The sequence below is a fragment of the Vulpes vulpes genome, chromosome 14 (genome assembly GCF_048418805.1).
Source record: "Vulpes vulpes isolate BD-2025 chromosome 14, VulVul3, whole genome shotgun sequence".
In the NCBI taxonomy this organism is placed as follows: Eukaryota; Metazoa; Chordata; class Mammalia; order Carnivora; family Canidae; genus Vulpes; species Vulpes vulpes.
This window is the reverse complement of record NC_132793.1, coordinates 80,391,718-80,405,237: the sequence shown is the minus strand read 5'-3', so window position 1 is coordinate 80,405,237 and position 13,520 is coordinate 80,391,718. Positions and strand designations below refer to the sequence as shown.

General features: G+C 39.8%; 1 protein-coding gene across 8 annotated transcripts in view; it reads right to left on the bottom strand.

The window, feature by feature from the left end:
* Positions 1–13,520, bottom strand: part of HERC2 (HECT and RLD domain containing E3 ubiquitin protein ligase 2) — a 240,982-nt gene that overhangs the window by 51,998 nt on the left and 175,464 nt on the right. For all 8 annotated transcript variants that reach the window (XM_025982238.2, XM_025982239.2, XM_025982240.2 and 5 more), the window contains 3 exons: positions 13,106–13,246; positions 5,507–5,698; positions 2,620–2,773 (listed from right to left, as the gene is read on the bottom strand). In XM_025982238.2, the coding sequence (XP_025838023.1) occupies positions 2,620–2,773; positions 5,507–5,698; positions 13,106–13,246 (487 nt within the window). The remainder of the gene's footprint in view (positions 1–2,619; positions 2,774–5,506; positions 5,699–13,105; positions 13,247–13,520) is intronic.

The following is a 13,520-nucleotide window of genomic DNA, read 5'->3' as shown; positions in this document are numbered from 1 at the left end:
TTTAAATTTCTATCATGAAAAAGTAATAGCTTAAAGTTAAGAAAACTTTTCTAAAAGTTATGAAAAAAATTTTTACATAAAAATGAGCAAGATAAAAGTATCAAGGTCAAATCCAATATAAAGTTACCTTAAAAAAGAGAAAATAAGAAACAGAATAACATCCCTTCAATGAATGCAGGCCAGAAAGATGTGCCCTCCAAAAAAAAAAAAAAAATCAATAATCTACCACTATAATCTACCACTTCTAAAAAAGTTTTTAAAAATTAACAAAATTATCAAAATATGAAAGAAACAATGTACGCTAGAATTAGGACAACCAAAATATTAAATAGTAAGATTCGGTAAAAAATCACCAAAAAAATTTACAAAATATAGACTAAACTAGAAAGAACATAAGAGCAAATGAACACAACAGATGGTGCTTTAACACAAACAGAAGGAGGAAATGAAGAAAAAGGTATTTGAGAGAAGTAGTAAACACTGATTCTAAAAGGTATCCAAAACACAATGATGACCACATATCCATGAGAGAACTAAAGGATACAAACTATAAAAACTGTAATACACAGAAAAAAAACCTAAAACTACATTTTAAAGGAACACATCCCTTATCTTTGAATATTGCCTACAGTAACTAACATGAAAACATATTCTAGTAAAATTACTGAAAGAAAGTGCAGCATATACAGGGAGGAAATAGATTATTACCATCACACTATCAGAAGGGAGGAATATGTGATCCAAAGACTTACTACCAAGAAAAGCTAACTTTCAAGTTTGGGCACAAACTGTCATGGACAAATGATCCCAGGGCTGCTATCCTCTGAGCCCTGCTGAATAACTGACTAGAAAGTGAGCTTCAGTTAATCCTAATGAAATAAGAGACAAAGGGCTAGAAGAAGCATTAAACAGAGTAAAACTAAGACTAAATGAAGATTCGACATAAGGATTGTATATAATAGCTATTATGCTTTGGTAGACATAAGTATAATCATGTTAATAAAGTTGGAAGGAAGAAGACAGCATAGGCCAAAAAAATTTTTAGACTATTTTCAGGAACTCTATTCATGTTTATACAAGAATTGAATCCTGAGTCCGTTGTTTTGAGATAAAGTAAATGAGTAACTATTAGTTATTCTAATTCTGTTATCCCCTAAAGAGGATTTTCAGTATAGAAGAAAACAGATGTAACAGCAGAGGTTAGGTTAAAGTAGAAATCTTGCAGTTCTGATTGAACTAATGTATCAGTATAGACTCAAAAGAAAAAAGCCAGTCAGTGGACTGCCCAACCATTCATCATATCTCTGTCACTGAAAAGATCTAGGAACAGAATAGAATAGAATAACAGCCCAGTAATCTGAAATGCCATAACCACTAAAAGTCACCAGAGGAAGATTCCAGGTGGAGGGCAGGAACTACATGACAAGCCTAAAGCATCATGTCACATCATACTGCACAGAGGTTACCAACGGACCACCAAAGTCATTTCCAGAGACAAACTGAAGAGGTTCTTGATGTCTAGAGATGAGATAATTTGAGTTTCAATAGGATCATAATCACAATTACCAAAGCCCATCATTCACAATGAGTTTAAAATCCATGAGTTCACAATGATATAAAAGGAAAAAACTAACTGGTCACCTTCAGAGAATGATAGGGAAACAATTCATCCTCTTAAAAATAAAAATAGGAGGAAAAAAAACTTAAGCTTTTAATCCCTTCTTGCTTACGCAAACAGCACCCCTGGGTAACCAACTAAAGCATCTGGGAGTACCTGGTGCCTCTATATAAAGTATTATAAAGTATGTAAGTAAGAAAGAAATGAAACCATTAGAATAGCAGCGTTTTCAACCCCAGTGGAGTAATGGCCTCAGGCTCCAAGCATCAGCATCGGTAGCTGCTAACATCACATTTGGAAAGACAAGAGGCACCAGGTACTTCTAGACGCTAGGTCATAATCACCAATGGTCTTGCCAATGGGACTGAACTACCTGGAATTCTGAATCAGGGCAAATTTGCAGAAAGACGAGGCTGAAGAACAGGCTGAAGTACAGCAAGAGTATGCAAATCCAGGTTGCAGGGAAGCCCAAAGTGTCAAAGGCCCAGGTTCCTCAACAGATTGATTATTGAGAAAAAGGGAAAAAAAATAAAGGAAGAAACTAAGGTTACCATAAGAAACTTAAAAAAAAATAGAAATTATTGATTAAAAAGGGATTTAAGAAGTGGAAGCACACTTGGTTAATATAAACTGTCCAGAAATACAAGTCAGTCTTATCTCCAAATCAGGACAGCAATCAGTTTAGTTTAGTGGAGACCACAAGAAGGGCTTCTAGAAACTGCACAGGACTACTTCTAGACCTGAGTTTTGGTGACTAAGGTATCCACCTAATAATTGTTAAGCTAAACATTCACTTTGCAGGGTTTTCTATATTCGTTTTTTATTTGGAGGGAAAAAAAGTGTTTTTTAGAAAAGTTGAGGAAATAATTCTAAATCAATTCCGTAGGTTCTTTTCAATTAAATGGTGATGGTTACTTCCACTGATGTAATTACAGAAATGAAGCCATTCTAAAGGCAAAGATTCCCCCAAAGCCTCCTCCCCTTGTGCCAGCACTGAATACCTGGTATCTTCACTGTGCCACTGGAAGAAGTGTCGTCCGTGTAGGGATGGCTACTCTCTACCACCACAGGCTGAGAGGACAAGCGGCCACTCTGTGAGTCTGTGGCTACGTCCTCCAGTTCAGTAACACAAAGCTCCAGCAACATATCTGCCACCTGGTGGAGGAAGCAGGGACACATATCAAGTCAGGATACTACTCCTGCTCACCCTGCTCCAGATCTTTCCACAGGCACAGGGTGGCAAAGTGGAGGACTTGGGAATTTGTGAAATCTAGTTTAAATCAGGGCTTGGTTCCCTTGCCTATAACATCAAAATAGAACACAGCTCATAGAGGTGCCTAAATATGTAAGTACATAGGTGGGAGGTGCCTGACATATACAAGGCACTCAACACGTGCCAACTGATGAAACTGTGTGATAACAGTTTCCTTCTACACAAAGACAAGATTACTTCCAAGAAAAGAAAAATCTTCCTCAGGAACAAAATATCAAGGACCAGAAAGGTGATAAAATGACCAAGATCCAAGAAGACACTGGGGGACGAGCAGGAACAGATAGGAATAGAGAAGAATGATCAAACCATCCAGGACAAACAGCAGCAGAATATCTGGAACGAGGAGCTATAAATACAAACATAAACGGGGATTTCTCTTGATTCAGGACATTAAAGGTCAACCCCCATACCATATTCCTTCAACAATCCATGATGTCTTTATTTCATTTAAAAATTTTAGTGATTCATATACAAGTGGTCAAAACTGGTGATTATAAACTCCTTGATTTCTATTTTTAAATTAAGAATAGGTTAATATAGCAATAACAACATACAAATTTTCTAAATTCAGAAAAAGAACTATTCTGTCTTCCATACTTTTCAGGAATTATTTTTTTTCTCTATTTCTCTTCATATGTAGATAACAGATTAGCTTATTAAACAGTTTTTTATTAATGACAAACTAGTATCACTGCCATCCAGGTATTAGGACTATAAATTCATACATCTCTCTTTTAAGAATTCCAAATATTAGGCCAGGATAGGACATAGGATTAGCATCTTGCCAATAGTCAGGACAGTTTGAAGACAATCCTATTTTTGCCTCTGTCTCCCCTTGAACCTGGTTTGGGTGTGTGTCACTGAGACAGAGATGTTAGTATTACCGAACACCTACTGAATAGCCCATCAGGGGTCTTTTGGGCTGCACAATCTTCCTCTGCAAAACCCATCAGAGAGACCAACAAGCTTCTCAGGAGAGGATGACACAGGGGTTATAGATGTGGGTCTGCCCTCAGAGCACTCAGCGTCCAATACCATTTCTCCCACCCATCAGCAACCTAGGTGCTTATGAGCCAGAAACAGCCTCTCAAGAGTCTCAGTTTCCTTATCTGTAAAGAGAGAACACCAACATCTACCCTCTGTACTAAGAACATACCAGAAATGGACCTGGCAGTTATGTGTGCAACAAATGCTGGGCACTGTTACTTTAAATACATGTACTCGTTCATATCCTTTCCTCTCACAAATGCAATATACTTGTAAAGAAAAAAAAAATTAAACTTTTGCTTGTGGCAACAAGCCCCAAATGATTTACTAACTACCAAACCATTTACTATTTTCAAGACGACTCAACCATACTTAAGTACCCTCTCATTTGGGTGGTAGTGATATGGGACCCAGAGAAACACAGATTACACATCTGTACAGAGCACATGGCATCAGACTCCCTGATGTGGCCAGGTCTAAAAAGGCAGAGCAAGGCTACTGACACAGAAGTCCTTAATTTAGGACTGATCAATGCAATTTCTAAGATATACTGATACAATATTGACTTTATATCCCAAACCAGCTACATGTGGCTATACAAATTTAAATTAATTAAAGTTAAATAAAGTGAAAACTTCAGTTCCTCAGGTACATTTTAAGAGGCCAACAGCTACACATGACTGGAAGCTATCACAATGAATGGCTCAGCTATAGAACATTGCCATCACAGCAGAAAATCCTATTAGATCTAGTGTTACCAAATATAAAAACCTACTTAAAGCTATCATAGTTAAAACACTGTAGTATTAGCCCATAAAGAGTTAGTTTAATAGAAAAGAGTCCATAAATGGACCCAAATATATACAGGAATTTAAAATGATTAAAATAGTTTCAAATTATTGAGAAAAGGATAGATTATCCCATAATCTGGTGTCAGACAACATGCTTGCCATCTAGGAAAAAAATAAGTTGGATCCTTACCTTAGGGATCCCTTATATCAGGATAAATCCCAGATGGGGCACTTGGATGGCTCAGTCATTTAAGCTTCTGACTCTTGGTTTCAGCTCAGGTCATGATCTCAGGATCATGAGGTGGAGCCCTATCTTAGGCTCTATGCTCAGAGGGGAGTCTGCTTGAGATTCTCTCCCTCTGACTCTCCCCCTGACTCTTCACACTCTCCACCCCCAAAATAAATAAATCTTTTTTAATATTAAAAAAGATAAATCCCAGATGGCTGAAAAATATAAATATAATAAATGAAATCACAAGAACAACTAGAAGAAACTTGGGAAAATTTCCTTACATAATGTCATGTAGGTAAGCATTTTTTTCAGCGTAATACAAAATCCAGAAGCCATCAATTAAAAAAATAAAAAATAAATTGAAAAAAAACCTGGTAGATCTGACTTGATAAAAATTAAAAATTTCTAAATGGCAAAAAGTACCAAAATGATACCCACAGGCACACTGGGAGGACAAGCGCAGCATATTGACAGAAAGGACTTGCTTACAAGGAGTCCTTCCAAATTGCTATCTTCAGAATAAAATCAAGTACAAGATAAGGTATGATGTCAACAATAGCACATTCCTTGGAGAGGAGGCCCACAGCATGCACTGTGTGGCTTACCTGTGGGTAGGCGGTACCCATGCCAGACAGCACAGCTGAAAGCACTTCCCTGCCTCTGTCACCTGCCCGGCTGCACACAGATAGCTTGAGCAAGTCCACCATGACTCGGGTGTCATCTGCAACCAACAGACTGGTGAACTCATCCAACGACTGAGGTTCTGGGCCTGATGCTTTATTTTGGCTTTCAACATCCTAAAAGTCCAACAATTAAAATGAGGAATGATACATTAAGAAACAGTAACCACTTTAACCATAAACTCAAAGAATACGTAAATACAAGCAAGAGGAAGCACAAGCCCCACTTAGGAAACTTAAGGGGAATGGGACATATCTAAAGTATAAGTTTCATTGACTTAGGCAGCCCCGGAAACCACACCTCTCCAGGCTAGGAACAGATTCTCCCTTTATTATTTTTTAAATATTTTATTTATTTATATGTGTCTCTGTGTGTGTGTGTGTGTGTGTGTGTGTGTGTGTGAGAGAGAGAGAGAGAGAGAGAGAGAGAGAGAGAGAGAGGCAGAGACACACAAAGGGGGGGGGGGGGCAGAGACACAGGCGGAGGGAGAAGCAGGCTCCATGCAGGGAGCCCAACCTGGGACTCGATCCTGGGTCTCCAGGATCATGCCCTGGGCTGAAGTCAGCACTAAACTGCTGAGCCACCAGGGCTGCCCTAGTTTCTCCCTTTAAAAAAACAGACCCTGCTCCGACCTCTGCATGGAGACCCAAGGAATTGTTAAATCAAGTTGGTCAGAAACGATAACATTACAGAATCTCACTTACTAAAAAGCAGCGAAAGCATTCAATGGAATATATTAACCACATACAATATATGTGATTAATACTAACCTAATACTAATATGAAAATTACTTTGCCATAATTCATGAATCAAATAAAAACTGAAATGACAAGAATATAGGGGTATAATAATCTGGATGATGCCTATAAGGAACCAGGGCTACTTGGAGAAATGGATGCTTCCAGAGCAGGGGCAGGGTAAGCAAAAGTAAGTCTGGAACACGCTGTTGTGCCAAAAAGGGCTTGCAATGATGCCATGTCTGAGACAATTTGGGTGTCAAATGATAATAGAAATGGATGTCATTTTTTGAGTGAAATGGTATCCCAAGAATCTATACCTACATAGATAGACAAAAAAGAGAAAGGAAGTTCTCACAAAAGAAGAGAGAAAATTACATTAAAGAAGGAATGATGAAATCTGAGAAATCACCATGTGACAGCTACCACAGTAATAATGGATTCAGCTAAAATCATCAATAGATACTAAAAAGTGGTAAGTAAAATATGATAAGGAACAAGGCACTAATGCCTATTTACAGTCTCAAATATCTCCCCTTGAATACTTACTTACACACTTGTATTAAGTTCCGGGGTAGAAACCTGGCAGACACTCTTAACCAAGCAATAAGAATTACTATCACCAGTAATGCAGCAAATCAACAATGCACACACCCGATGGGATACACGGAAAAGAACTCTACAACCTTCCTGTGATATCCATCAAAAGGAAGAATTAAAGAATGTTCCATACTGAACACTATAGAGACAACACATGAACGATCCTGAGACAGGTTCTAGACCTATAAAGGATACTATTGGACAATGAGCAAAATCTGATTAGATCTGTGGATTAGAAAGTAATACTGGATCAATGTTAATACCTTGACATTAAGGAAATACACACTGAAGCCTTGAGAATAAGTGGGGATTGTTGTAGCTCCCCAGCAATGGTTCAGAAATGCTAACAACTGGAGAACCCAGGGGAATCGGATATGGAAATACAATGTGTTGTATTTCTATGTACTACTTCTCCAACTTTCGTGGCATTTAAGATTATTTCAGAGGGAGGGGGCAAGAGGGCGGAAGAGTAAGGTCCCCAAGTCACCTGTCCCCACCAACTTACCTAGATGACTTTCAAATCATCCTGAAAACCTACAAATTCGGCCTGAGATTTAAAGAGAGACTAGCTGGAATGCTACAATGAGAAGAGTCCATGCTTCTATCAAGGTAGGAAGATGGAAAAAAAAATAAAGACATAAAAAGCATCCAAGGGGGAGGGGACCCGCGAGTAGCCGGGGTGAGGCAAATGCCCACAGGAGAGGAAAGCCCCGTCCTGGAGAAGCAGGAGCTTCACCAATCTTCCCAGAGGAAAGACGCTCCCAGGGAGTTGGAGCAAGATCCCAGGAGGGGCAGGGATGCAGTCAGGCTCTGAGGGGCACTAACAGAGGACCTGCGCCCCAGGGGAGAGCCCGCCATACACCGTGGCCTAGCTCCCTAAAGGGCTGCAGCATGTGCCAGCCAGGCCCAGGAGCACGATTCCAGCAGCGCAGGCCCCGGAACCCAGAGTGCCAGGAGACACAGCCTAGGACTCGGCGCTACCCCCGGGACAGGCAGAAGCCGGAGGGCACAGGACAGCAAGGATGCTCCTGCCATTGGGCAGCCCTGAGCTGTGCAGATCAGCTGCCCCCGCCTCCAGAGCATCCAGGCCCCTGCGGACTGGGAGCTGTGGTAGTTCCTGCAGGGGCTGACTCCTGGGCTGGAGAGCTGGCCACCACTACTGTTGCTGTTCTTCTTGGGGCCTCACAGGATAAACAACACCCACTGAGCCTCATAGTGGCCTCACAGGATAAACAACTCCCACTGAGCCATGCACCAGACAGGGAGCTGAGCAGCTCCCCCAGGTGCTCACACCTGAGAATCAGCACTGCAGCCCCCCACCTCCACCCCCCCAGAAGACCAGCTAGAAGGACAGGGGAAAAGCAAGTTCCTGACTAAGCAGCACTGGAAAGTTCCAGGGGAAGACAAGGGATTTACAGTATATAGAATCAGACGATACTCACCCTTGTTTTTTGTTTTCTGTTTGCTTCCCACTCCCCCCTTTTTTTATCATTTCTTTTTTTTTTTTCTTTTTTCTCTTTTTCTCCTTTTTCCAGTACAACTTGTTTTTCGCCACTGTGCACTGAGCAAAATGACTAGTAGGAAAAACTCACCACAAAAGAAAGAATCAGAACAGCCCTCTCTCCCACAGAGTTACACAATTTGGATTAAAATTCAATGTCAGAAAGCCAATTCAGAATCACTATTATAAAGCTACTGGTGGCTCTAGAAAAAAGCATACAAGATTCAAGAGACTTCATGACTGCAGAATTTAGATCTAATCAGGCAGAAATTAAAAATCAATTAAATGAGATGCAATCCAAACTAGAGGTCCTAACGAAGAGGTTTAATGAGGGTGAAAAACGAGTGAGTGACATAGAAGACAAGCTGATGGCAAGGAGGGAAACTGAGGAAAAAAGAGAAAAACAATTAAAAGATCATGAGGATAGGTTAAGGGAAATAAATGACAGCCTCAGAAGGAAAAATCTACGTTTAACTGGGGTTCCCGAGGTTGACGAAAGGGACAGAGGCCCAAAATATGTATTTGAACAAATCATAGCTGAGAACTTCACTATTTGGGGAGGGAAAGAGGCATTCAGATCCAGGAAATAGAGCGATCCCACCCCTAAAATCAATAAAAAGCGCTCAACACCTCGACATTTAATAGTAAACCTTGCAAATTTCAAAGATAAAGAGAAGATTCTTAAAGCAGCAACAGACAAGAAATCTCTTTTATGAGGAGAAATATTAGATTAACAGCAGACTTCTCCACAGAGACCTGGCAGGCCAGAAAGGGCTGGCAGGATATATTCAGGTCCTGAATGAGAAGAACCTGCAGCCAAGAATACTTTCCAGCAAGGCTCTCATTCAGAATAGAAGAAGAGATAAAGAGCTTCCAAGATAGGCAGAAACCGAAAGAATATGTGACCACGAAGCCAATTCTCCAAGAAATACTAAGGGGGATTCTGTAAACAAAGGAAGTCCAAGGGAACAATACACAAAAACAGGGTATCATGAGGACACTAAATTCATATCGCTCAATAGTAACTCTGAACGTGAATGGGCTTTATGACCCCATCAAAAGGCATAGGGCTTCAGACTGGATAAAAAAAGCAAGACCCATCTATTTGCTGTCTACAAGAGATTCATTTTAGACATAAGGATACCTACAGCCTGAAAATAAAAGGTTGGAGAACCATGTACTATTCCAATGGTCCTCAAAAGAAAGCAGGGGTAGCCATCCTTATTTCAGATAAATTAAAGTTTATCCCGAAGACTGTAGTAAGAGATGAAGAGGGACACTATATCATACTTAAAGGATCTATCCAACAAGAGGACCTAACAATCATCAATATGTATGCCCCGAATGTGGCAGCTGCCAAGTATATAAATCAATTAATAGCCAAGTTAAGACATACGTAGATAATAATACACTTATACGTGGTGACTTGAATGTAGCGCTTTCTACAATCGACAGGTTTTCTAAGGACAAAAAGAAACAAGAGCTTTAAATGATACACTGGACCAGATGGATTTCACAGATATTTCAAGTGCACATGGAACTTTCTCCAGAATACACCACATGCTGGGTCACAAATCAGGTAGGTAGGTAGGTAGGTAGGTAGGTAGGTATGTATGTATGTATGTATGTATTTATTTACTTATTTATTTATTAATTATAGGCATAGAGTGAGAGAGGCAGAGGCAGACACAGGAGGAGGGAGAAGCAGGCTCCATGCCGGGAGCCCGACGTGGGACTCAATCCCAGGACTCCAGGATCACGCCCTGGGCCAAAGGCAGGTGCTAAACCACTGAGCCACCCAGGGATCCCCCACAAATCAGGTCTTAACCGATACCGAAGGATTGGGATCGTCACCTGCATATTTTCAGACCATAATGCTTTGAAATTAGAACTAAATCACAAGGAGAAGTTTGGAAGGATTTCAAAACGTGGAGGTTAAGGACCATCCTGCTAAAAGATGAAAGGGTCAACCAGGAAATTCTCAACAAGATACTAGCCAATAGGATCCAACAATAATTAAGAAGATTATTCACCATGACCAAGTAGGATTTATCCCCGGGATGCAAGGTTGGTTCAACACTCATAAAGCAATCAATGTGATTCATCGTATAAGCAAGCGAAAAAACAAGAACCATATGATCCTCTCAATAGATACAGAGAAAGCATTTGACAAAATACAGCATCCATTCCTGATCAAAACTCTTCAGAGTATAGGGATAGAGGGAACATTCCTCAACATCTTAAAAGCCATCTATGAAAAGCCCACAGCAAATATCATTCTCAATGGGGAAACACAGAGACCATTTCCCCTAAGATCAGAAACACGACAGAGATGTCCACTCTCACCACTGCTATTCAACATAGTACTAGAAGTCCTAGCCGCAGCAATCAGGCAACAAAAAGAAATAAAAGGCATTCAAATGGGCAAAGAAAAAGTCAAATTCTCCCTCTTCGCAGATGACATGATATTGTACATAGAAAACCCAAAAGACTCCACCCCAAGATTGCTAGAACTCATACAGCAATTCAGCAGTGTGGCAGGATACAAAATCAATGCACTAAAATCAGTGGCATTTCTATCCACTAACAATGAGAGTGAAGAAAGAGAAATTAAAGAGTCAATCCCATTTACAACTGCACCCGAAATCATAAGATACTTAGGAATAAACGTAATCAAAGAGGTAAAGGATCTATACCCTAAAAACTACAGAACACTTCTGAAAGAAATTGAGAAAGACACAAAGAGATGGAAAAATATTCCATGTTCATGGATTGGAAAAATTAATATTGTGAAAATGTCCATGCTAACCAGGGCAATTTACACATTTAATGCAATCCCTATCAAAATACCACGGACTTTCTTCAGAGAATTGGAACAAATCTTAAGAAATGTGTGGAATCAGAAAAGTCCCCGAATAGCCAGGGGAATATTAAAAATGAAAACCACAGCTGGGGGCATCACAATGTCAGATTTCAGGTTGCACTACAAAGCTGTGGTCAGCAAGACAGTGTGGTACTGGCACAAAAACAGACACATAGATCAATGGAACAGAATAGAGAATCCAGAAGTGGACCCTCAATTTTATGGTTAACTAATATTAAACAAAGCAGGAAAGACTATCCCCCGGAAAAAAAGATAGTCTCTTCCATAAATGGTGCTGGGAAAACTGGACATCCACATGCAGAAGAATGAAATTGGACCGTTCTCTTATACCAGACACAAAGAGAGACTCAAAATGGATGAAAGATCTAAATGTGAGACAAGATTCCATGAAAATCTTAGAGGAGAACACAGGCAACACCCTTTTTGAACCTGGCCACAGTAACTTCTTGTAAGATACATCCATGAAGGCAAGAGAAAGAAAAGCAAAAATGAACTATTGGGATTCTATCAAGATAAGAAGCTTTTGCACAGCAAAAGAAAATCAACAAAACTAAAAGACAACCTACAGAATGGGAGAAGATATTTGCAAATGACATATCAGATAAAGGGCTAGTATCCAAGATCTATAAAGAACTTATTAAACTCAACAGCAAAGAAACAAACAATCCAATCATGAAATGCGCAAAAGACATGAACAGAAATCTCACAGAGGAAGACCTACACATGGCCAACAAGCACATGAGAAAATGCTCTGCATCCCTTGCCATCAGGGAAATACAAATCAAAACCACAATGAGATACCACCTCACACCAGTGAGAATGGAGAAAATCAACAAGGCAGGAAACAAACAAATGTTGGAGAGGATGTGGAGAAACGGGAACCCTCTTGCACTGTTGGTGGGAATGTGAACTGGTGCAGCCACTCTGGAAAACTGTGTGGAAGTTCCTCAAAGAGTTAAAAATAGACCTGCCCTACGACCCAGCAATTGCACTGCTGGGGATTTACCCCAAACATACAGATGCAGTGAAATGCTGGGACACCTGCACCCCAATGTTTCTAGCACCAATGTCCACAATAGCCAAACTGTGGAAGGAGCCTCGGTGTCCCTCGAAAGATGAATGGATAAAGAAGATATGGTCTATGTATACAATGGAATATTACTCAGCCATTAGAAACAACAAATATTAAGAAAAGAAAAGAAAAGAAAAGAAAAGAAAAGAAAAGAAAAGAAAAGAAAAGAAAAGAAAAGAAAAGAAACGAAACGAAACGAAACGAAACGAAAAGAAAAGAAAAGAAAAGAAAAGAAAAGAAAAGAAAAGAAAAGAAAGAAACGATAAATACCCACCATTTGCTTCGATGTGGATGGAACTGAAGGGTATTATGCTGAGTGAAATAAGTCAATTGGAGAAGGACAAACATTATATGTTCTCATTCATTTGGGGAATATAAAAAATAGTGAAAGGGAATAAAGGGGAAAGGAGAAAAAAGTGAGTGGGAAATACCAGAAAGGGAGAGAGAACATGAGCGTCTCCTAACTCTGGGAAATGAACAAGGGATGGTAGGAAGGGAGGTGGGCAGGGGGTGGGGGTGACTGGGTGACGGGCACTCAGGGAGGCACTTGATGAGATGAGCACCGGGGGTGTTATGGTATATGTTGGCAAATTGAACTCCAATAAAAATAAATAAATAAATAAATAAATAAATAAGTAAGTAAGTAAATAAATAAATAAATAAATAAATAAATAAATAAATAAATAAATAATTTCAGAATAGAACGCTAAAGAAGAAATCTGCTTGACCTCTTTGGTTTTTGTCATAGTTTCTGCAATGATGCTGGCAGCTCCCGGGTCATCCGTCACTGGGATAAATGGTCGAGAAGAAGTTGAGGAAGCAGATGGGGTCACTGCAGAGGGCGTCACAGCATCCTCAGAAGAGATCATCTAGTTTAAAAGTATACAGGAAGAGTAAAAACTCAGCAGTGTGGCACACTTCCCACACAACTTTAAAAAGCCTTATCTGAAACCCCTTAGGCCAACTGGAATGTCCCATATTTTATAGAGCTAAACAAGGTGCTTGCATCACCAGCTCCATTCGGGTACAGGGTAGCCCTGAAAAGTCAAAACACATTCATATTCACATGAAAATGTATTAATATTCACAAAAGATCACATGGAGGAGATTAAAATGAGTTCACATCTCTTCAAATTGAGTTTT